The sequence below is a fragment of the Aethalodelphis obliquidens genome, unplaced genomic scaffold (genome assembly GCF_003676395.1).
Source record: "Aethalodelphis obliquidens isolate GAN/ISIS:26980383/991018 unplaced genomic scaffold, ASM367639v1 scaffold7, whole genome shotgun sequence".
NCBI lineage: Eukaryota > Metazoa > Chordata > Mammalia > Artiodactyla > Delphinidae > Aethalodelphis > Aethalodelphis obliquidens.
Genome location: NW_020837951.1, coordinates 37093455 through 37118506, shown reverse-complemented (window position 1 = coordinate 37118506; position 25052 = coordinate 37093455). Strand labels below are relative to the sequence as shown.

At 47.8% G+C, this 25052-nt stretch overlaps 1 protein-coding gene and 1 long non-coding RNA gene across 6 annotated transcripts; one reads left to right on the top strand and one right to left on the bottom strand.

Moving 5' to 3' along the window:
* Positions 1–220: 220 nt before the first annotated feature.
* On the bottom strand, positions 221–11767 carry ATOSB (atos homolog B). Of its 4 annotated transcripts, XR_003432608.1 has the most exons (10): positions 11657–11767; positions 4270–4413; positions 3052–4018; positions 2837–2895; positions 2540–2645; positions 2256–2414; positions 1860–1928; positions 1601–1776; positions 1252–1483; positions 221–897 (listed from the first exon to the last, which is right to left on the bottom strand). XR_003432608.1 is itself a non-coding variant. In XM_027105603.1 (9 exons), exons 3-9 carry the CDS (start codon positions 3940–3942, stop codon positions 1330–1332), a joined length of 1614 nt encoding a protein of 537 aa, XP_026961404.1. In that variant the 5' UTR covers positions 3943–4018; positions 4270–4413; positions 11657–11767; the 3' UTR covers positions 221–1329. The 4 variants fall into 4 exon arrangements, 3 of the variants coding, with proteins under 3 accessions (XP_026961404.1, XP_026961405.1, XP_026961406.1); XM_027105603.1 differs by having other exon boundaries at positions 221–1483; XM_027105604.1 differs by lacking the exon at positions 11657–11767 and adding an exon at positions 7296–7514 and having other exon boundaries at positions 221–1483.
* Positions 11768–12102: 335 nt separating this feature from the next.
* Positions 12103–23819, top strand: LOC113619990 (uncharacterized). 2 transcript variants are annotated; one of them, XR_003432605.1, is made up of 3 exons: positions 12103–13037; positions 21662–21719; positions 23685–23819. It is a non-coding gene; the product is annotated as an uncharacterized LOC113619990 (long non-coding RNA). The 2 variants fall into 2 exon arrangements; XR_003432604.1 differs by lacking the exon at positions 23685–23819 and having other exon boundaries at positions 12105–12641; positions 12823–13037; positions 21662–21833.
* Positions 23820–25052: the final 1233 nt, after the last annotated feature.

Here is a 25052-nt window from a genome sequence, read left to right as displayed (position 1 = left end):
TCCAGATCCGCCTTCAGAGTTCAGCTTTTACAGCAGAACCTTCCCCACCACACCACCCCATTATGTGAAAGGGGCAAGACCAGACCCTAAGAATCATGGGGCCTCCCCTAAGACTTCCCTGCCTCAGGCCTTTTTCCTGGGGAAAGGGCAGAGTCCCGGCTCTAGTTAGGCTCTCCATCCTCATCCCCATGCTCTCCCGAACAGAAAAAGTAAGGCTTAGTTCAAGTTTCAAACAAGAATTTATTCTTTCTTTCTTTCTTTTTTTTTTAAAAAAAGTACCAGGTACAATTTTTTCCTGTTTTTTTTTTTCAAGTTTTAGCAAATGCTTGTTCCCCTCAGCCCAGCCCCGGGTATCAGGGCTCAGGCTAGGTCAGAGTCTAGAGTGGGGAATGGGGTAGTTGATAACTACATGACTGAGTTTGAGGGGTGCCCCTCACCCCAACTGAGGTAGGTGGGTCAGAGTCTGGCCAGGTGAGAGGAGGCGCCCCAGTCCTTGGCCCTGACTCTGTCCCCTGAACACCTTCCTCAGTCAGGACCCCAAAGCAAGGAGACACAGGCAGAAGGAGAGGGACAACCAGAGTCTGAAGTCCTAGATGAGGTGTGGTTGACACCTGTGTGTGTGTGCCTGCACGCATGCTCTCTCTCTCACACACATGCACGTACACAGACACACACACACACACACACACACAGACACACACACACACACACAAAGTTGGCCTTCAGAGAGAGGTGAGAGGGTCGGGGAAGTGAAAGGAATAAGGAAGGACAGGGGAAGCTGAGTCTTTGGCTGGTGACTCAGTCCTTCCGGAATACTTCTCTGCTCCCAGCTGAGGGAGAGCAGTTCTCCTACAGCCCCCATATCAGCCTCTTCAACTCCTGAGGTTGGAGCAATATCTGAGAGTGGGAAAGGAGGAGGGGCAATGCCAATTATCAGGTTTGGGACGTTACCAAGGCAATCCAATTTGAATAAATTATAAATTAAAATAAATAAAATAATAAGTGGCCCCTGCCCAGGACAGGGAGGCAACGCTGGCATGACTTGCCTGGGAACTTAGGACAACCTCAGGGTAGCTCCAGTTCCTCCCCACTACCGCAGCTGGCCTGGGAAATCCAAGGGAGGGGGCAGGCACGTGGAGTACCCAGAGTAGGGCAGAGTGTGGTAAGATCAGAAGCTTTAAACACCCAAATAATCAGTTTGGGCATGAGCGTGGTGAGGGCTTTAATTCAAGCCTGAAGGGTCTCTCGCACCTCTCCACGTGTTTGCTCTGTCCAGGATGGAGCAGGATGGGCAGGTCCTTGGCCCACATGGGTTCAGGGCACTGACAATCAGGGCAAAGGTGAATAACGTGGATTGTGAGGGGCCTCAGTCACAGCCTGCAGTTCGTAGGGGAGCCCTGTGTCCAGTTCCAGGCTCCGGCGGGAAAAAAGCAGGCGGATGTCTCCATGCAGGCTTAAGCGGCCTGAGCGGGAGCTCCGGAACCTGGGGGAGGACAGGGTGATCAAAGTAAGACCCCAGACTGTAGACAAGCAAGGAGAGATGCTATTCAGGGAGGACATCCCTGGGTTGTGGAAAGGATATCCAGGGCCCTGTCCTCACCTGAGGTGCAACAAGTAGCAGAGGAGGCAGCGGGTGGGGCTAGCATTCCCCTCCTCACCCACAGGCACCAAAAAGAGGCGATGACGCAGGAAGGTCATATGGGCAGCAGGCATGTCCGAGAAGTCAAAGGTCACGAGGAACATCTTCACCACAGTCTGGTTGGGGTTAAATAAGGTCTGGGGACAGGAAGGGCAAGGTTGGTAGGGTCTAGGGGATGTTTTCCTGTCCCCACTCCCACTCCCCCTCAGGGAAAACTCACCACTTGGATGGTGCCCACCTTGGGCACGCTGTAACCCTTCCTCCCCAGGGGGTTCAGGTCCACGACGCCCTGGGAAGGCCATGGAGCCATCAGACAAAGTAGGGTCTGGGAGATCCCTGAACACTCATCCATCTCCACAATCTCTCATTCTGGGACCTGGCCCCTGCCGTACACTAGAGTTCTCCCCACCTGGCTCTGACTCTTAGGCAAGAAGATCTAGAGAATACTTCCAGAGCAGTTCTCCTGGGTTCCCTAACTCTGCTGATCTCTGCCCAGGGTGCCCTTCCCAATAAAGTCTTTTGCTTTGTCAGTTAAAAAAAAAAAAAAAAGAATACCCCCTGCCCCCAACCCCTCATGCCCCTCATGAGCTAACTTTGGGTTTAGGTCAGGTCATACCAGGAAGGGAGCCGGGGCATTTTGCTCAGAAACATCAAAGAAGGTGACAGTGACAGGCAGCGTGACATGCTGAGGGCAGTAGGATCCACTAGCTCCAATCTCTGCTGTGAAGCCCTCAATGTGGCCAGATGGTGCAAAGCGTCCTCGCAGCAATGATTCCTGGGGATGGGGTGGGAAAACATATTGTGAGACAGATGCTAGCTGTTTTCCTTACCCATCCAAGCCACACACACCACCATCCCTTCCCGCAAGATCCACCAATCAAGGAACCCAAGGGGAACTACCTCAAAGTTGCCCAACAGGGTACGGCTGATGGCGGGGGTAGGAACAGGGGAGGCACTGGGGGTGCTCAGCAGGCCTGGCCTCTTCCGGAGGCTTCGAAGGGAGCTCCTGGTAGGGGAGGGGACACACAAGTGGGTTGGCTTGAGGTATTCTGCTATGCTTGCTACTGTCCTTGGGCCCCACCATTTGCTACTACCTAGGGCTCCTTCCCTGAGGTCCCCCACCCTGGGGTTGGAAAAAGAATTACAGACATCTGCCCCATTTTCAGGGAGGGGTAGAGGGAGAAGCTGGTTACTTACAGCTTCAGGCGACAGGCACCTTTCAGCCTCCGCCCCATGGGACTGCAGTCTGTTGGGTCCTATGGAGAGGAAAGATTAGGGACAGAGATTGGGTGGAGGCCAATGTTTGGAGCAGGGGTTCATCACAAGCTCTCATAGGAACATCCTCCCAAGCCCATCACCTTTCCTCACACAGACGTCCACTTAAGAGCAGACCACTTCCTCTCCTGGCTTACCAGCACAGGCTCCTTGGGCCCAGGCAGCAGGTGGCTCCAGAAGGGTGTGGCTTTGGCATCAGAACTGTTGGCAGCAGGAGGGTGGCCCAGGGTTCCCCGGCGCCTCCGAGGGGCTGGCCCCTCATCCTCAGAGCTGACATCCGGGGCTTCTCCAGCTGGAAGCAGCCTTCGCTTGGTGGGACAGGGGCCTGGAGGTCCAGGGCCAGGGGGTGTGTGCTCGGGGCTGTGCCCATTGGCAGTGCCAGGGGACTCCCTAGGCCAGGGGCTGCCCCCATTGCCCACCCCAGCCACTAGGCTCTTACCCCCTATTTGTGCAAGACTGTGCAAATCAGTGTCAAGTGTGTGCAGCTGGCCCGGAGGGGCTGGCCCTGGGGACTCCCCCAGGGACCCCTGTCCCCCAGGATGTGGGGAAGCCCAGTCTCTGGTGTGCAAAGTACTGCAGGAAGCATTTGATGGGGGCCAGGGGGGACTCGGGGCCCCTGAAGTCCAAGGTGAGGTGGAGCTACCTCCCTGTTCCACAACACAGAGGCCATGATGGCAGAAATGTTGGCTGGCCACGCCCAGTCCCAGCCCCAGTCCCTCTGGGCCCAATAGCCCCAGAGTAGGTGGTTCTTCAGGGGGTAGTCCCTCTCTGGCCCCCAGCCCAGGGCCTCTCTTCAGCTCCCGGGGACCCTCAGGTGGGGCTGGCCGTTTCAGGGCCCTATGAGGCTCGGAGGCACCAGCTGGAGGGGAAAAGATGGATACCTGGTAGACCCTGGGGGATGTTGCCCCCCCCGCCGGGCTGTAGCCCATGAGCAGGCCACCCTGGAGGGCCCCCTGCCTGACTGCAGGCTGTGAAGGGCCAGCCTCTGGCTCTGAGGATGGAGACGGCTCCGCCTGCACGTGGCGCATGAAGCCCCCCCTTGGGTCAGGGGGGACCCCCCCCAGAGCCTTTATGCTGGGCCTGGGCTGGGGGGCCTGGGGACATCTGTGCAAGAGAAGAGAAGAAAAGATGGTCAGGGCAATCAGTGAATCATCTCCCTCCCAGGTGAATTTCAGATCCTCCCCTGGACTGAAGAGGTGAGCTTGTGAGGTTCCTGGGGGCGAAGGTGTCCCAATCTAATACCTTCAGATGGACTAATGGAATATAAAGGCCACTCGCAGAACTTCTGAGAAGGTGACACATTTAGCTCAGGTTTCTAACTGTACCTGCTCCCCCTCCCTCTCCTTGGCACTCACCCCGATAAAGAGGCCTTAAGCCTAGCTGTGTGTTCCCTCTTCCTGACTGATGCCTTGCTCTCCTAGCTTGCAGTCTGGTCCATGCCTGCTGCAATGGCGAGGTGACTGCCACCATTCCGTGCAGCTCCTAGGCTCAGCTAGACCCTGAGGAGAGAAAAACAGACATAAGCCAGGATCTCTGGAGCCAGCAGTAAGGCTGCTCTCCAACTGTCAGCTAACAGAGTATACGCCAGGACAACCTCCTCCAGTATGAGGAGCCCTTCAGAAACAGAAGGGGCAGTCTTGGGATCCAGGGCCCAGAGGGCAGAACTGGGCTACACAAGGAGTCACAGAGAGGCAGGTCTTAGCTCATTGTAATAAGGATGTGACAAGTAAGTTGAGGCAGGATAACTACTTATCAGGGCCACCAGCTAGGGACTCCTGCCCTGAATGAGAGGGGGGATGAGATACCCCAAGATCCAAGAGACCATGCCAACTGCGAGGTGGCCAACGCAAGAATTCAACTCTCCTAGTCAAGGCCACTGAGCTGCACAACTCCTTCCCACATACCTATCTCTAAAGGGACAAGTGCCATCCCATAACCCTAAGGGCAGAAGCCTTACAGAAACTTACATCCCCAACAGCGCTCCTTAGAAGTACAATCTTCAGGTCAGCTCAAAGTGGGCCCTTCAGCATTAAACTCCCAATTGGCCCCAGCAGTCTGTCCCTTTAACAGGAAGCAACAAATCTAACCAAAAACAAGTCTAGAGGGGGCGGGGTGGGGGAGGAAGCACTGCTAGAAGGCACTTTCCAGGGCCTCCCCCTCCCCCTACCTAGGCCCTGCAAACTAGTGATAAGACAGTGACAGTCAGAGAGCAGGAGTACCTCGCCACTCCTCCCCAACACATCCAACACCCCAAAACCAAAACCACTGCTTTTCTGTCAGGGTACAAGATGGTCTTCACTGACTAGTCCACCCTCAGGAGTCCATATTGGGTGAGGGGATGTCCAGTTGAAGGCCATCTTCCTTCATGGGAGAAAACATTGCCCCCAGGATCAAGCTTATCCTTTGGTCAGTAGCCTGTGCTGCCTGCTATCCACAAAACCCTTTCTCATTCAAGGAATGTCCCCTTATGCCTACTGGAGTCTTAACCTTCCTTGGCTAGGCCAAATGCCATCCTCTCCATAAAGCCTACTACGGCCACCCTGGACCATAAGTGTCTGTCTCTTCTGAGACCTCACCTATAGCAGTACCACTATCTCCTGTAGCCCAGTGACAGCTTTGTTTGCTCCTGTGGGTAAGACATCTCGTAGACTGACCATAGGGTTCTTGAGGATAGGTTTGTACTTCACTCCTCTGCCCAACTCCAAGCACAGGGGTAAGCACATAGCAGCCCTCAAAAAAGTAAAATGCAAGTCCCAGAGATCTGGGCAGCAGTCCTGACAGTGCAGAGAAAAACTCCCAGAACATGAGAGAAGCAGGGAGATTAACTGTATAGGGAAAATCAGCAACAACAAAGATGGGGGTGGGGGGCTTCCCCGGTGGCACAGTGGTTAAGAATCTGCCCACCAATGCGAGGGACACAGGTTCATGCCCTGGTCCGGGAAGATCCCACATGCCGCGGAGCAACTAAGCCTGTGCGCCACAACTACTGAGCCCGTGTGCCACAACTACCAAAGCCCACGTGCCTAGAGCCTGTGCTCCGCAACAAGAGAAGCCACTGCAATGAGAAGCCCGAGCCTCTGCTTGACGCAACTAGAGAAAGCCCACGTGCAGCAATGAAGACCCAGCGCCGCCAAAAATAAATAAATAAAATAAATTAAAGATGGGGGTGGGACGCAGGGAGAAAGGGGAGCTTTGCATCCAGGGACTGGAAAACTCTCCTACACCAAGTTCCCATCACTGCACTATCCTACACTATCCTATTTCACCAAGTTCTCATTAGAACTGGAAGCCCTAAGAAAATTCTGGTTCCCTGTGGTGGGTGGGGTGTCTGGAAAGGGCAGAACGCCAATGGCAGCATTGTCAGAGGGTACGGCCTGTACTAATCTCTTCCCTCCTTTCCTCTACCCATGCTATACAGATTCAGGAAGGGCCTCTTCCTTAGCACTCCCACCCCTAAGTCATCCCATCATCCCAGTTGACCTCTTGAGCCCTTGCCCTGGGGAAGCCAGGTGATGACATGATGCCCTACTTGACCCCAGCATGGCTGGCACCTGCTCATTATCCCAGAGCCCTCTCAGTTCCTGCCCTGTCAATGAAAATCTCTAAGACTCACTTTCCTGCCACCCAGCCAGTCTGGCTCTAGACCATGGCTTCAAGCTGACTCATGGGGCAGGACTTGGCAGGGGAGGGGCAGGGTAGGCCAAATCTCACTCTGTGCAGGGGGTGGGCAGCAGCTGGCGTCAAACAGCTGTGCCAGGCTGTGGCTGGCAAGGACTACAGCTCCCAACATACCAAGGGAGCAAGGCCAGCAAAAACAACAAGTCCCAGAATACCACGGGGTCTGTACCCTCAGACACCTGCTAGGCCTGGGAGGTGGGGTAGGTGGATGTTGAGCTGCCAGGCTCACTCTCCACTTCAGTATTAAAGATATCCATTTCTACCCTGATCAAGGAAGGTGGCCGGAAGGAGAATTCCTCTCCATGTGCTTTTCACCTTCACGCCGTTCAGAAGGAACTGCTGCCAGCTGCTCTACATTTTGTACCTGCACACGTCTACACTAGCTACGGGGGCTGTTCCCATGGACCACTACTGTGGGTAGAAAGGTTAACCTCTGCCCTCTCACCAACCCCTTGCCTCGCTCTGGCCTAGAGCCCTCCACCCTCCGTGGAGAGGAAGCAAATCTTAGCACCTCCTCCAAAATGAGCCCAGTAGACTCACCCCAGCACCCCGGCTCCAGGACTCCTTGTTCTGACCGATCCCCCCCACCCCCTGCTTAGCCTCCCAGGTCCTTTCTCTCCCCCCTCCTCCCCACAGCCTGGGACAGGCCCCATTCCCTACTGGAGCTGCGGAGATTTGCTATTTCCCCCTAGCACAAACTCACCCCGTTCCCAGACTGGCTCCGCCGCGGCGCCGCTGCTCCAGGCCCTTCCGTCCCGTCCCGGTCCCTCCCCTCGAATGCCCGATCCTCCCCACCACGGGCCCCCAACCCAGACAAAGGGTGGCTCAGCCTGAGCCCTGCTCTGCTAGGATCTTCTCTGTTCAGCTTCGTGTGCAACACTAGCGGGCCCTGGCGCCCGCAGCCCCCAAGCCGCTGCCTCGCCCCTCCCCGCGACTGTCCCTCCCCGCGGGCGCCCGGGCTCCGCACTGCCGACTCCGCTGCCCCTCTGACTCACAGGCCATTTCCTACCAGCTGATGGGGCAGCCCGCCCCGCCCAGCGCCCCCACTCCCCCACCGCTGCAGCCGCGGCCGCCACGCCCCCCTCAAACTCCGCCCCCCATGGGCAGCGACCATGCTAATTGGCCTAAAGGAGGCCAGCCTCCCCACGACCTCAAGCGTGAGGCACGCCCCCTCCAAGAGGCGCGAGCCCATTGGTCCACAAGGGGGGGCCGGCCTACATAGGGTCGCCCCGCCCATCTCCTTAACCCCTCAGCTGCAGGAGTCCAAAGCAGCTCTCAGCCTTGCCTTTTAACACTTTGAAAGACGTAGGCCTCCCACTTTTCACCCCTCCCTTCCTCTTCAGAGGCGGGTCAGTAGGACGACCTAGGGCGTTCACAGACAAAGTTCGACAATCCCCAAAGTCAGCTTGCTCTTTCAACACCAGATCCCAAATATCCCCACTCCCGTTCATCTCTCCGTGCCTTGCAAACCAGAGGTGCAGAGACCAGAGGGCTGTTGAATCCCAGGAAGCTTCCTTCGTGCCAGGGCAGATGAAAAGGTCTTGAAGTGGGATCTCATCTCTTTCCACTGAGAAATAGTATTGTTCCTCTCTTACTCTATATTGATGTTCTTTTGCCTTCATTAGAGGGGCCCCAAGGGCTCCCGAGATAGGGATACCTTTTAATTCAGGAACTAGACATCATCCTTTGTGCCTCTAAACTTCCATTCTGAGATCAGGCTGCTTCAGCCCTTCTGCACTCTTTCTATTCATCAGCCCCTGTTCAAGGAGGCAGAGCACCCAGGGGAAGAAGTGGGATAGGAAGGCTCCTGCCCAGAGTAGGGGGAAATATGCCCAACTCTTCTGACAGAGCTCACCCCCATGACTCACAGCTCCCTCGAAACTCCCCACCCTCCCCCTGAGTCACTGGGCCCCAAGCCCAGCCCAGACCCAACCAAATTAAGTGGCAGCAGAACCAGCATTCCTAATTCTTATTCTCTTATCCTTTAAATGACCAGGATGGAAACCTTTGCAAGGATTAGACATTAAAAGACACTTTTTAGAGGGGCTGATCTACGGGCAAGCTAAGAAAATAAACAGTCCTGCCTACCTTTCCCTCAGACAGTTTGAGGCTTAAGAGGTTTCTAAGACTCAGGTCTTCCACAAAACAAGAGGCAAAGACCAGAGCCAAAAGAGGAAAGACTCAAACTGAGACCCTAGAGAATTAGCATCAGCCAGGGCAGGCTCCCTGGCTGTGCCTCCAGAAGAGCGGGAGTGCATTCTTTTATAGTTCAGAAGCCACAGAAGCCCCAAGGTCCTTGTTTCTACCTTGCTTGTAGTGGTGGGCCCTAAGGGCCCTGAGGTTGTCACTGGACAGTAAAATGAGGCTCTCCTCCCCTACTTCCTCCCTGTGCCCTAGACTTAGGAAGGACAACCAAGTAACAGTTCCTCTAGCCTCCTTTCTCCTTACCTCAGACCAGGGGAAAAACGCTGAAAAAGAACCCAGTTGCCGTGGACTGACTTCCTTGCTGGTTCCCTAATGCTAAGGAACGGGATTTAGGAAATTTTCAACACCCTGAACAAAATTGCAGAGTACCAACGTAAAAGCCCACTTGCCTTAGCAAAAGCTTACTGGGAAGACAGGTAGACAAAGAACACTGTAGGAAAGGAGTAATTCCTTGGTGACCCCACCTTGTTCTATCTAACTGCCACTACCATAGGCCCAGGCCTTAGTTATTTGCAAAAGTCAGGGGGCAGAAGTTCAGGGGGAAGGATCAAAGATGTTCTAGGCCTCAGTGTGTACTGGGAAAGCAAGCAGCATGGTACAATCAAGAGGCTTTACCTAGCTGCCTTAAATTCTTACCCTGCTTTATTTTTTTCATAACAGTTATCACCAGCTGACACTTCTCCCTCTTTCCCCTTCCCCCTTCCTCTCCCCCCTTTCTCTCCCTTCCCAGCCACACACACATTTATTTCTCCCCCTATTAGAATGGAAGCTCCATGAGAACAGCAACTTTGTCCATTTTGTTCATGCTGGTATTCCCAGAATCAGCATCAGTGCCTGGCACATAATAGGTGCTCAATAAACACTGGCTGAAAGAAACAATGAGCCCTGGGCTGAGTAAAGAGCAATCAGGAGACCTGGATCCTAACACCTGCTCTTTCACCGTGAGACCTGGAGAAAATCTCAGTCTTTTTTTTAATTTCCAAATCTGTAAAAATGAGCGTTTGTATAGACATTGAGGGCCTCTACAATTCGGACCTTATACTGCTATAATTCTAATGGCTGCTGTTCACTCATATCCATTTTCAGAGGATGGATCCAAGCATCTGAATGCACTGCTGCCTGTACCGAAGCAGAAAGTCTATATACTCCAGTCTCTGCACAGCAAACTGATGCCCTTTCTCTTCACGCTCCACCCACTCACACAAATGCCTCAGTCTTGAGGAAGCTGGAGTGAGTCCGCCCTAAGCCTGCCTCTCAGAGAGACAGTCTGGGAAGCTGTGTTGCCATAGCAATCAGCTCCTCCTCAAAGGTTTCAGCCTGCCCTCCTTTACCCCACCCTACCCCACGGCTTTGTCTGGCTTCAGCACCCCCTCCCTCCCCAGCCCGTCTCTCAGCCAGAGGAGACTGGCTTGGGGCCCCTTTCAGCAACACTGTCATACTCATTCAGCCACTGTGTGGAAAACAGGGCTTTCTCACCCTCTCCCAGCCTGCCCAGGGGCAAAAAGAGCTCTGGCACTACATCAAGTCCCCTCAGGGAACCAGAGGAGCCGCCACAAGGACTAGGCCCTAGTCTCAGTTCTGATAGCTTCCAAGCCAGGAGGGTGGGGAGCCATTCCCCCTCCCTCCCCCAGCAGAGACTGGAACCTCACATCCCTTCCCAAGTTCAGCCGACAATAGTGGCCCACCTCTCAAAACATGCCTCATAGAACTTCAGCACTTCTCACCATTTCCCCTTCCCACAGAAGCCCAGAATTTTCGAGGGGCCTAGGGTTCCCTACCCAGGAGAAGGAAGAGTGTGGGGAAATCAGTTTGTGGCAAGTGGTAAAAAGGTGTCTACCATTCACTTGGGGGGCTGTTGGGAGAGACCTCTGCAGTAGTGAGGGCGAGGTCTGGGCCTTGCTGCTGGTTACTTAGGTCTCTGGCCACGGAGTACGAAGTCTGGGGCAGGGCACAGCTCCTAGACAGGCAAGGACCAGGCCAGGCCCCAGGGTGAGGAAGGAAGTGGGAAATGAGCACACCCAGAGCATAAGGGCAGGGCAAAGTGGGGGAGGAGGGGGAAGACAGGGACCAAGGCAAGCTTCTAGGAGGAACAGGAACTAGAGTGGGGGGATAACAGGAACCGAAGCAGGGGAAGGGTCCCCAGGGACACCAGCTAAGGGGAAAAAACCTGTCTCAGCCAGACAGATCCAAAGCCGACTGAGAGAGTCACACAAGCCCTAGTGGCAAGTAGGGCCTGGATCCTCTCTGAGAGTGCTCAGGCCTGAAGGTGGAGTTAGGAGCTGACGAGCCGGGAACACCACAGACTGGCTTCTTCACCCCCCTAATTCCAACACCCTCATTCCTGAAACACAGTACACAAACATCTTCCCGGAGTCTCTACAATGCCCCCAGACTTTCTCAAAGCACTAGGGGTTCTTCCCTCCCCAGATGGGACCTGCAACCCCTTCCCCTCACACAGTGCCCACAGCCCTATCCCTTCTTCCTCCACACAGCCCCTCCCACACTCCGGACCACCAGCCCGTCTCCATCACACGACACCTCCCCTTTCCCTTAAAGCGCTTCAGATCCCCTCCCCCTCAAGTGTCGTCTGAACCCTCCACTTCTGATAGCGACCTGACCCCCTCACATTGTACTTCCCACCTCACAAAGCACTCCCGCCCCGCCCCCGCAAGGGCTACTGGAGAATGCACCTCCTAGCCCCTACACTGAGCCCCCAACTCCTCCCCCAACTGTTTCACTCCACCCCCAGCCAGCATTTCTCTAGATCCTCTCCTTCTCTAACGTGATCCCCACCTCCTCATGTCTGCCCAAGCGCACCCCCGTCCTTGTCCGTTCTTCCACATACACCCCGCCACACACCTGTAGTTCCGCGAGTCCCGTTGCACCTGGGGAGGTAATGGATTGGGGCAGTTACACAGCAGCCCTAGCTGCAGCCTCGGCCTGCAAACCTCACCCCTTTGGTCCGAGCCCCGCCCCCGCAACGACGGGACCCACCCTCCCCCTTGTCCCACCTCCCACCTTCCCCTGGCTCCTCCCCTCTCCCAGTTTCTTTAATCCTGGGGCTCCTCCCCTGTAATCCAGGTCCCGCCCCTCCCTGGCTCCGCCCCTTCTCCTCTCGGCGTCTCCCCATTGAATTTCTGCTTGTCCCTCGTCCCACCCCTGATCCCCGCCCCCTTTTGGTCTCTCCGCCTTTCACTAGGACCCGCCCCCTCGGATTCCAGGCTGGCAGAACCCGTGCCAGGCTCCCTTCCCCTGCTAGCCCCCTCCCATCTCGGAGCCTCTCCTCCCCCTCTCCCCTTCTCCCGCTTGCCTCACGCTGGAGCTGGCTCTCCAGCCCGGAACCGCTGGCTCTGATTGGCTGCGGCGGCCCCAATGGATGGCGGAGGAGACAAAGTGATGGTTGCAGGTCGCCTGAGGTCCCACCCCGGCCACGTGCGGCTGCTGTGATGACAGGTCTAGAGGGGCGGGACCTCGGCCCGCAGTCGGCGGCCTAGGCTGACCGGATCCGGCCAGAGGTGGGGAGCCAGAACCAGCGCCAAAGCGTCAGCCTGCGGGTGCCAAGCCTGAGTAGGGCCCTCCTAGGCTTTCGAGCTGGTGTGAGCTGCCTGCGAAACTTGAACCTCTTAGTGAAGCCGTCTGCGTTAGCGCGCTTATTTGCCCTAATGGGGGAGGTCTGTGGGGTTTGCAAAGTAGTGCCATGAGTCTCAGGATTCTGTGAAAATGCGGGAATCTGATTGGCGGGGTCTCAAGACTGTGAGGATGAGCAGTTTCCGCAGCCTACGCTTTGCGGGAGATTCTGAATTTTGAGAGACTGGCAGTACGAGTCAGATCTGTACCTGTGGAGGTAGGTCAGCAAGAAGTCTGTGAATTTATGAGCCTAAGTATTAATACGGAGTTATGGGAGCCTGCAATCGCCGGAGAAAAGAAGAGTCTTTGCTTTGTACAAGTGTCGATTGAACTATGTGACAGTTACGTATATTCTGTATTTTAATTAGCGCTTGAATCTTCTCTCCAACTACCCCCAGCCCCACGGGTTCCCGAGATACAGCAGGGGAAGTCGACGCTTTACGAGCTACCGGTAGATGGCAGCACAGGACCCTTGCAGAACTCCGTGGCTCTGAGCTCGGGGCCTGGCGGGCTTCTCTCTGGAGCCAGCGGTATTTATGGCTGTGTGATGGACTGGACATGTTAAAGTTCTCTCAAAGTCTCAGATTCTTTAGATCTCTGTGACTTTCTTTCTGTGAGTAGTTAACTTAAGCGGCTTTACTGAACACCAGTGGTGTGCTAGGCAAAATGAAAAAAGAGAAAAAGAAAAAAAATTTTTTCTTCCCTTATGGAACTTGTTCCGATTGTCATACAAATACCTCTATAATCCAAGAGAGTAAAGTTGGAAGGGTTTTGTGTAGTGGAAAAAGCTCAAAGTTTGAAGTCATTTGGTTTGGTCTCTGAACTTTGGGTAAGGAGTATTTACTAGCTGTATGAATTTGGGTAAATTACTTGACTTTTTAAAAATAAACTTTTAATTTTAGATGTACAAAAAATTTGTGAAGATAGTACAGAAAGTTTCCATATACCCCACACCCAATTTGCCCTCTTATTAACATCTTACATTAGTATGGTTTGTGTGCTACAATTAATCAATAATATTGATACATTATTATTAACTAAAGTCCATACTTTATTCAGATTTCCTTAGTTTTTACCTCAAGTCCTTTTTCTATTCCAGGATCCCATCCAGGATAGCACATTACATTTAGTTGTCATGTCTCCTTAAACTCCTCTTGACTGTGACAGTTTCTTAGACTTCCTTGTTTTTGATGACCTTGACAGTTTGTTTTTTGTTTGTTTGTTTGTTTTTTTGCGGTACGCGGGCCTCTCACTGTTGTGGCCTCTCCCGTTGCGGAGTACAGGCTCCGGACGCGCAGGCTCAGCGGCCATGGCTCACGGGCCTAGCAGCTCCGCGGCATGTGGGATCTTCTCGGACCGGGGCACGAACCCGTGTCCCCTGCATCGGCAGGCGGACTCTCAACCACTGCGCCACCAGGGAAGCCCGACCTTGACAGTTTTATAGAGTACTGATCAGGTGTTTTGTAGAGTGTCTTTCAGTTGGAATTTGTCTGATGATTTTCTCATGATTAGACTGGGCTTATGGGTTTCTGGGAGGAAGATCCCAGAGATAAAGTGTCAGTTTCATCACTTAGTATCTGTATGTGAATATGTATCTATGGTATGTTTACATATACAACATTGGCCTTATACTGCATTTTCCTATTACAGTCTTTTTTTTTTTTAAACTAGTGGCTCCTAAACATTCTCTGAATCTTTATTCTTCTACAAGATTTAAAAAATTTCTTTATGAAATATTTTAGGCATTCAGAAAGTTGTAAAGAATACTGTAACAAACCCACATTCTTTTCACACAGCTTTATCAGATCTTAGTATTTTACCACCACATTTGCTTCAAATTCTCTTTTAAGGAAATTAATATTTCAGATAAAGTTGAGCTTATATATACTTCTTCCTAATCTCATTCCTGTTTCTCCCTTGTTCTTCATCTTCTCTTCCCAGAAGTAACCAGTATCTTGAATTGGTGTTTATTTTTCCTCTGCAATTTTAAGAATAAATTTATTGACTGATGTACATGAATTTCTATTGGGTATATACCTCGGAGTAGAACTGCTCAGTCATAGGGCATGTTTATGTTCAGCTTTAGTAGGCATCACCAACATTTTTTTCCAAAGAGATTCTAACAGTTCACATTCCCACAACAAGGTCTAGTTTCTCTACATCCTTGCCAACTCTTGAGGTTGTCAATTTTTTTAAAAATTTAATTTAATTTATTTTTTATACAGCAGGTTCCTATTATTTATCCATTTTATACATATTAGTGTATATATGTCAATCCCAAACTCCCAACTCATCACACACCCCCACCCAGCCACTTTTCCCCCTGATGTCCATACGTTTGTTCTCTACATCTGTGTCTCTATTTCTGCCCTGCAAACCGGTTCATCTGTACCATTTTTCTAGGTTCCACATATATGCGTTAATATACGATATTTGTTTTTCTCTTTCTGACTTACTTCACTCTAGATGACAGTCTCTACATCCGTCCACGTCTCTACAAATGACCCAATTTTGTTCCTTTTTATGGAAGAGTAATATTCCATTGTATATATGTACCACATCTTCTTTAGCCATTCGTCTCTTGATGGGCATTTAGGTTGCTTCCATGACCTGGCTATTGTAAATAGTGCTGCAATGAATATTGGGATGCATGTGTCTTTTTGAATTATGGTTTTCTCTGGGTATATGACCAGTAGTGGGATTGCTGGGTCATATGGTAGTTCTGTTTTTAGTTTTTTAAGGAACCTCCATACTGTTCTCCATAGTGGCTGTATCAATTTACATTCCCACCAACAGTGCAAGAGGGTTCCCTTTTTTCCACACCCTCTCCAGCATTTGTTGTTTGTAGATTTTCTGATGATGCCCATTCTAACTGGTGTGAGGTGATATATCATTGTCATTTTGATTTGCATTTCTGTAAAAATTAGTGATGTTGAGCAGCTTTACATGTGCTTCTTGGCCATCTGTATGTCTTCTTTGGAGAAATGTCAATTTAGGTCTTTTGCCCATTTTTGGATTGGGTTGTTTGTTTTTTTAATATTGAGCTGCATGAGCTGTTTATATATGTTGAAGGTTAATCTTTTGCCTGTTGATTCATTTGCAAATATTTTCTTCCACTCTGAGGGTTGTCTTTTTGTCTTGCTTGTAGTTTCCTTTGCTTGGCAAAAGCTCTTAAGTTTCATTAGTTCCCATTTGCTTATTTTTGTTTTTATTTCCATTACCCTAGGAGGTGGATCAAAAAAGATCTTGCTGTGATTTATGTCAAAGAGTGATCTTCCTATGTTTTCCTCTAAGAGTTTTATAGCATCCAGTCTTACATTTAGGTCTCTAATCCATTTTGAGTTTATTTTTGTGTATGGTGTTAGAGAGTGTTCTAATTTCATTCTTTTACATGTAGCTGTCCAGTTTTCCCAGCACCACTTATTGAAGAGGCTGTCTTTTCTCCATTGTATATCCTTGCCTCCTTTGTCATAGATTAGTTGACCATAGGTGTGTGGTTTTATCTCTGGGCTTTCTATCCTGTTCCATTGATCTATATTTCTGTTTTTGTGCCAGTACCATATTGTCTTGATTATTGTAGCTTTGTAGTATAGTCTGAAGTCAAGGAGTCTGATTCCTCCAGCTCCATTTTTTTCCCTCAAGACTGCTTTTTCTATTCTGGGTCTTTTGTGTCTCCATACAAATTTGAAGATTTTTTGTTCTAGTTCTGTGAAAAATGCCATTGGTAATTTGATAGGGATTGCATTGAATCTGTAGATTGCTTTGGGTAGTATAGTCATTTTCACAGTATTGATTCTTCCAATCCAGGAATATGATATATCTCTCCATCTGTTGGTATCATCTTTAATTTCTTTCATCAGTGTCTTATAGTTTTCTGCATACAGGTCTTTTGTCTCCCTAGGTAGGTTTATTCCTAGGTATTTTATTGTTTTTGTTGCAATGGCAAATGGGAGTGTTTCCTTAATTTCTCTTTCAGATTTTTCATCATTAATGTATAGGAATGCGAGAGATTTCTGTTCATTAATTTTGTATCCTGCAACTTTACGAAATTCATTGATTAGCTCTAGTAGTTTTCTGGTGGCATCTTTAGGATTCTCTATGTATAGTATCATGTCATCTGCAAACAGTGACAGTTTTACTTGTTCTTTTCCAATTTGTATTCCTTTTATTTCTTTTTCTTCTCTGATTGCTGTGGCTAGGACTTCCAAAACGACGTTGAATAATAGTGGCGAGAGTGGACATCCTTGTCTTGTTCCTGATCTTAGAGGAAATGCTTTCAGTTTTTCACCATTGAGAATGATGTTTGCTGTGGGTTTGTCATATATGTCCTTTATTATGTTGAGGTAGGTTCCCTCTATGCCCACTTTCTGGAGAGTTTTTATCATAAATGGGTGTTGAATTTTGTCAAAGCTTTTTCTGCATCTATTGAGATGATCATATGGTTTTTATTGTTCAGTTTGTTAATGTGGTGTATCACATTGATTGATTTGCGTATATTGAAGAATCCTTGCATCCCTTGGATAAATCCCACTTGATCATGGTGTATGATCCTTTTAATGTGCTGTTGGATTCTGTTTGCTAGTATTTTGTTGAGGATTTTTGCATCTATATTCATCAGTGATATTGGTCTGTAATTTTCTTTTTTTGTAGTATCTTTGTCTGGTTTTGCTATCAGGGTGATGGTGGCCTCATAGAATGAGTTTGGGAGTGTTCCTTCCTCTGCAATTTTTTGGAAGAGTTTGAGAAGTATGGGTGTTAGCTCTTCTCTAAATGTTTGATAGATTCACCTGTGAAGCCGTCTGGTCCTGGGCTTTTGTTTGTTGGAAGATTTTTAATCACAGTTTCAATTTCATTAATTGTGATTTGTCTGTTCATATTTTCTATTTCTTCCTGGTTCAATCTTGGAAGGTTATACCTTTCGAAGAATTTGTCCATTTCTTCCAGGTTTTCCATTTTATTGCCATACAGTTGCTTGTAGTAGTCTCTTAGGATGCTTTGTATTTGTGCGGTGTCTGTTGTAACTTCTCCTTCTTCATTTCTAGTTTTATTGATTTGAATCCTCTCCCTCTTTTTCCTGATGAGTCTGGCTAAAGGTTCATCAATTTTGTTTATCTTCTCAAAGAACCAGCTTTTAGTTTTATTGATCTTTGCTATTGTTTTCTTTGTTTCTATTTCATTTATTTCTGCTCTGATATTTATGATTTCTTTCCTTCTACTAACTTTGGGTTTTGTTTATTCTTCTTTCTCTAGTTCCTTTAGGTGTAAGGTTACATTGTTTATTTGAGATGTTTCTTGTTTCTTTCTTTTTTTTTTTTTTTTAAATGTTTCCTGATTTTTCTGCCAGTCTAATATCAGACTGATCTTTTTTTTTTGCGGTACGCGGGCCTCTCACTGTCGTGGCCTCTCCCGTTGCGGAGCACAGGCTCCAGACGCACAGGCTCAGCGGCCACGGCTCACGGGCCCAGCCGCTCCGCGGCATGCGGGATCCTCCCGGACCGGGGCACGAACCTGTGTCCTCTGCATCGGCAGGCGGACTCTCAACCACTGCGCCACCAGGGAAGCCCCAAGTCCTTTTGTTTATTGAGGTCTTCAACTGATTAGATGAGGACTACCCACATTAAGAAGAGCAATCTGCTTTACTCAGTCTACATATTCAAATGTTAATTTCATCCAGAAACATCCTTACAGATACATCCAGAATAATGTTTGACCAAATATTTGGATACCCTGTGGCCCATTTAAGTTGACACATAAAATTAACCATAATGGATATTTATAGGCATTTGAAAAAGGAATGCTAGAATAAGATTTTAGGTTAGATATAAAAGTAGTTAATGTCTATAGTACAATAGCACCATAACCTTTTCTACTAATCAGAAATCCTTTGCTTCATTACCAGACAAAAATCTATAGGTTACCATATGACTTCACAGGGTTAGACTTTAACCAATAATAGTTAATGAGTAAAGCAAAAGTTTGTTGCCTGGATTAATTAATCTTTGGCTGCCCTTGCTATCTTTTCTTTGCAGCATTTCCAAGTTTTGGATGATTTTTATTAACAAAACAATCCTTTCCCCCTTTCCTCTGTAGTGTCTGTTTTTCATAAAACAAGTGTTCATAATATGTAGTCTGTTTCTGGACCCTCTGTTCTGTGGGTTTATTTGTCCATCCTTGCACCATTATCTCACTGTCTTAATTACTGTCTTGGTATCTGGTGGTGCATACCCTCCAGCTTTAAGATTGTAAGATTATATTGACTATTCTTGGCCCATTCCATTTCCATATAAATTTTAGTATCAGCTGGCCAGTTTTCATACACACACACACACACACACACACCCCTATCTTCTAGGATTTTCATTAGGCTTGCATTAAATCTACAGACAAAACAGTTAAGTTCTTTACTGTTCCAAATAATGTTAACATTCCCTTACTTAGTAAAAGAGTTGTAGAACTTTATAAGAATCTTTTCACTTTAGGCCCAAAGGAAAAATAATAATTTGGTGACTCTAAGCACACTGATCTTTTAAAACAAAACATTCAAGGAGATTTTACTTTGCCAAGTAGAGTTTCTGGGTCAAGAAGTAGAATATATATATTTTAAGACATCCCAATGGTTTTAAGTTTTCACATGCTGAGTTTGAGGTACCAGAGTGATATTCAGGTAGAGAAATCTAGCAGGTTATTAGACATTTAGGTCTGAAGCTGAGGAGAGCAGTCAGAACTAAAGATACAGATTTGGAACCTATTGACATACATAGATAGCAGATATATGTGGACAAGGTATAGAGTTTGTGGAGGAAGAAAAACAAAGGCTGTACATAGAGACTTGGGGCTCTACTTCACATCTATATTGTATAGTCTGAGCAATAAAATGAGCCTGAGCAACAGATTAAGGAGGAAGGGGGCCCTAGATCTTGCAAATACGTGTGTTAGGGTGGGAGCGGGTCTTGGTTTGTGCCAGAGAGCTCCTCATGGTGCCTTGACCACTGGGCAGGGCTTTGTCAGTCCTGAGTTCCTTTTCCCTACCACCTACCCCTCCCAACCTACCTCCTGCCACTTACTCCCCCTCTCCCCACCATTACTAAATCTTTGTGTGTTTTGGCTCTCAGAATTGGTACCTGTTCTCTTTTTGCCAGCTGGGGATGACTGTCCCCAGACACCTGAGTTTGCCCATCTGTCTAGGTTCATAAAGATGGGAATTGAATTTGGACTTTCTTTTAGGATTTCTCCTACCATACCCTCTGTCCTTGGAAGCATTCTGCGCTGTGGATTAGCCCTCAGCCCCTGACAGTCATTCCCTCTCCTTTTGTCCACATTTCTAGGCCCTAGTTTTATCAAATTCCTGGGAGCCTTTGGCTGAAAAGACAGATGTTTTAGGGAATTCCCTGGCGGTCCAGTGGTTAGGACTCTGTGCTTCCTCTGCAGGGGGCCTGGATTCGATCCCTGGTCGGGGAACTAAGATCTCACAAGCTGCGCATGCAGGAAAAAAACTAAAAAAAACTAAAAAAAAAAAAAAAAAAAAGACATGTTTTGTATAGTCCATTTGCAGCTTGTTCCTTTAGAGAAGGAGAGATTGTGTAAATGTTGTCTATGCACAGGGCCTACTCAAATAGCCTTCCTGCTTTTATAGATATAATCTTGGTGATTAAACAAACTTTCCCTATTTTAGGTGAAACTGAGATGGTAGTTGGGGGTCACCGTTTCCTTTGAGATTAAATAAAATTGCATCTAGCCCTTTACCCCATATTGAGTGGGAAGTCAGTGCCATCCTGGATCCTTCTGTGAACTCCAGGACTGGGGAGGACCTTGATTTCTCATCACCATTCTTGGCCTAGAGTCCCTGGCCCTTGCTGAATCTGTAGTTCACTGGTGTTTCACCTCCCACAGCTGATCTTTCTTTTGTTTTTTCTAACCTAGACATGGAATTCTTTTTTCCCCCAAAACCTCTCATGGGAGGCATTTGTGAATGGCAGGCTTGACTGAAGCTTTGGGGGGTGATGTAAGGGGTAGAAAGATATCTACCCAAACAATTAAAATTGAATATTTGAACATCCCATTTCCTTAAATATTCTTAAAAGTCCTTCATCCATCTCAGGATATTTTTTTGACCCTCTCTCATATTCCCACCCACATCTCTCTATTCACAATGCTTTATTAAGCCAAACAAATTTTCCATACCCATCTCTTTTGGGAGTTTATATTTGCATATCAAAAGGCTCATTGTTATAGAAGACAAAACCCTTAAAGAAAACCTTAGTCTCTCTGACCCTAATCCTGAAGAGATATGTTCTTTTTTGGTAAGGAAAATAAATTAGTAGCTCTGTGGAGCATTATTCACTGTATTAAAACAAGTTACTCTTAAGATCTGTGTGCCTCTTTTCCCAGAAGATAGGCCATATATTGTAATAACAAAAAAAAGAAAATTTAATACTTACAAATTGTTGAAAGACCTCTGTTTTGAGATAATGCTGATTTGCTTTTTATCTTTCTGTTAAAGAATTGTTTCTCAAATGAATTAGGAGAACTGTAAATGTGTGTGTCTAAGGAGACCCCAGTTTTGCCTCAGGAGAGATTGTAAAAGATCTGAGAACAGCTGACATCTGCCCTGCTGCCCCTTTCCCCTGATTTGGTAGTAGAGGCCACTAGTCTGCAGGGCCCAGGCTGCAAGCACACTCTTTTGGAGTTTGCCTTCAAACTGCAGGAAACATCAGTTTAGGATCCAAAATGGTTTGGACAATTAAAGATTCCTTTAGTGTTCCCTGGTATTCCCACTGCAAAGAAATGTTTGATTGTAGTAGCTGAAGAAATATGTCCAAAGATAATAAAATTTTATCTCTTCACCTTTTGGTGAGAACATTTGCTTGGAGAGTTGAGGACATTGGAAGCTTAAGGATAAACAAAAATTATTTTCTCCATTTATAAAAGGCAAAGGGACGATTTACCCTCTTCCTCTTTCTCAGATTGTTTTCTTGCAGACATGGTAAATCTGAGTCCTTACTCTAACCTTGAGAATAAAGATAAATCTCTCTAGGGATTAAGTCTGGTCTCCAGTTTTTACAATATAGAGATATCTCCTAGGTTGTGGACCTATGATCTCTAGATATTTAAACAAGGGTCTCTTTGGAGATGTATAGGAGATTATTAAGAGGTGCAGCCTTTTGTCGCTTGAGGAGATATTGTTCTTTCTACTGCTTTGCTGTATAAATTATGTGAGATTTTATTCTAATTTTTCAGGCTGCCTTATGTTGCAGAAAAATGGAGAACAAGAGAATGGTCATGTCCCAGGTCTCAGGTGAGTTCTCAGGTGAGGGCCACCAAGTGAGGGTCCTTGGCTTTGCTCAGGAAAGAATTCAAGAGTGAGCCATGGTATCATCTCACACCGGTCAGAATGGCCATCATCAAAAGATCTACAAACAATAAATGCTGGAGAGAGTGTGGAGAAAAGGGAACCCTCTTGCACTGTTGGTGGGAATGTAAATTGATACAGCTGCTATGGAGAACAGTATGGAGGTTCCTTAAAAAACTAAAAATAGAACTACCATACGACCCAGCAATCCCACTACTGGGCATATACCCTGAGAAAACCATAATTCAAAAAGAGTCATGTACCAAAATGTTCATTGCAGCTCTATTTACAATAGCCAGGACATGGAAGCAACCTAAGTGTCCATCAGCAGATGAATGGATAAAGAAGGTGTGGCACATATATACAATGGAATATTACTCAGCCATAAAAAGGCACGAAACTGCGTTATTTGTAGTGAGGTGGATGGACCTAGAGACTGTCATACAGAGTGAAGTAAGTCATAAAGAGAAAAACAAATACCGTATGCTAACACATATATATGGAATATAAAAAAAAAAAGAAAAAAATCGTCAGAAGAACCTAGGGGCAAGACGGGAATAAAGATGCAGACCTACTATAGAATGGCCTTGAGGATACGGGGAGGGGGAAAGGTAAGCTGGGACAAAGCGAGAGAGTGGCATGGACATATATACACTACTAAATGTAAAATAGATAGCTAGTGGGAAGCACCCGCATAGCAGAGGGAGATCAGCTCGGTGCTTTGTGACCACCTAGAGGGGTGGGATAGGGAGGGTGGGAGGGAGGGAGATGCAAGAGGGAAGAAATATGGGGACATATGTATATGTATAACTGATTCACTTTGTTATAAAGCAGAAACTGACACAGCATTGTAAAGCAATTATACTCTAATAAAGATGTTAAAAAAAAAAAAGTGAGCCATGGGAATTCCCTCGTGGTCCAGTGGTTAGGACTCCACGCTTCCAGTGCAAGGGGCACGGGTTCGATCCCTGGTCAGGGAACTAAGATCCCATGTGCCGCACTTGGAGCAACCAAAAAAAAAAAGAGTGAGCCATAGTAAAGTGAAAGTGGGTTTATTTGGAGATACACGTTCCATAGGCAGAATGTGTTCCCTCTCAGAAGGTGAGGGAGGCCCAGGGCTGTGGGCGTGGTTAGTTTTTATGGGCTGGGTAATTTCATAAGCTAATGAGCGGGAGGATTATTCCAATTATTTGGGGAAAGAGGTGGGGATTTCCAGGAATTGGGCCACTGCCTACTTTATGGCCTTTTATGGTCAGCCTCAGAACTGTCATGCCTATAAAAAAAAAAAAAAAAGACTTCCCTGGTGGGCTGTGGTTAAGAATCTGCCTGCCAATGCAGGGGACACAGGTTCGAGCCCTGGTCCGGGAAGATCCCACACGCCACGGAGCAACTAAGCCATGTGCGCCACAACTACTGAGCCTGCACTCTAGAGCCAGTGAGACACAACTACTGAGCCCACCTGCCATAACTACTGAAGACCGTGCACCGCAACAAAGAGAAGCCACCACAACGAGAAGCCTGCACACCACAACGAAGAGTAGCCCCCACTTGCTGCAACTAGAGAAAGCCCGCGCACAGCAACGAAGACGCAACACAGCCAAAAACAAACAAACAAACAAATAAATAAGTAAATTTATTTAAAAAAAAGAACTGTCATGGCACGGGTGGGTGTGTCATTTAGCATGCTAGTATATTAGAATGAGTGTATAATGAGGCTCAAGATCTACTGGAAGTCAAATCTTCCACCATCTTGGGCCTAGTTGGTTCTAACTAATTTTTTTTGTATCCTCAATGGCTGTGTCATTCTTTTAATGGTTGTGCCCTGCCCCCTTCCCTCCTGGGTCACTTACATGCATGTAATCTGTTAGTGCTTACTAAATAATAAAGTATGTTCTTTTTCTATATTGGCAGGAATCGGTCTTTTTGCTAGCAGGATTGTTTTATTTCCCCAGTAAGAGCAACACAGTAGCCAATTTAAAAACAAAGCAGGGACTTCCCTGGTGGTGCAGGGGTTAAGAGTCTGCCTGCTGGTGCGGGGGACGTAGGTTCGAGCCCTGGTCCGAGAGGATCCCACATGCCGCAGAGTGGCTGGGCCCGTGCACTGCAACTACTGAGCCTGCACTCTAGAGCCCGCGAGCCACAACTGCTGAGCCCGTGTGCCGCAACTACTGAAGCCCACACGCCTGGAGCCCTGCTCTGCAACAAGAGAAGCCACCGCAATGAGAAGCCCTCACACTGCAGCGAAGAGTAGCCTCTACTCACCCTGCAACTAGAGAAAGCCTGTATGCAGCAGTGAAGACCCAACATAGCCAAAAATAAATAAATGAATAAATAAATAAATTTATTTTAAAATTTTAAAAAATTAAAAAAATAAAAACAAAGCAAATTATTTCAAGCTGTTTTCCTTTAATTTAATTTAATTTATTTATTTGGCCACGTTGGGTCTTTGTTGCGGCACGTGGGCTTCTCTCTAGTTGTGTGGGCTTCTGTCTAGTTGCAGCACATGGGCTTCTCTCTAGTTGTGGTGCACGGACTCAGTAGTTGCGGTGTGCAGGCTTAGTTGCCCTGCAGTATGTGGGATCATAGTTCCCCAACCAGGGATGTAACCCACGTCCCCTGCTTTGGAAGGCGGATTCTTAACCACTGGACCACCAGGGAAGTCCCTCTACTCTAGTTTTGCTGCTTTGGGATTTATAACTTTTCTCTAATTTTGCTAATTTTATAGGTTGAAAGTCATTGGTTTGCTGTTTTAATTTGCAATTTCTTTTGAATTTGTTATAGGTTAATGAATCTTCTCCTAAATGTTAGACATTTTAAACGGGTGTCTCTGCCTTTGAAACCTTTCAAAGGTCACCTGTTATATTAGTCATGATTCTTAGTTGCAAATGAGCACTCTAGCTAGTTTAAGAAGAAAAAAATTGGGGTTATTGGAAAGTTTATTTAATCTCTGGGAGGCTTAGAGGCTAAGCAGTCAAGAACAAGAAGTACCCAAATTATACCACAGAACTGCACCAGCAAAGACCCCACTGTGCAACAAATGTCACAGAGATCAATTACTTAGACCAGACCATCTATCGCTACTGACTCTGAAAGTTGGAGGCCCAAACACTGCCTTCTCCAGAAAATGTATCCCATAGGGCACCTACCTCCTCATGCTGGCTTCTTCTGTTTTGAAGCCTGAGGTGGGGGAAGGAAACCAGTGGGAAACTGGGAAAATGAACTTCTAGCTCCTAGAAAAGTGTCAACCATGTGTTTAGAGATATTGTGAAACTCCCCAAA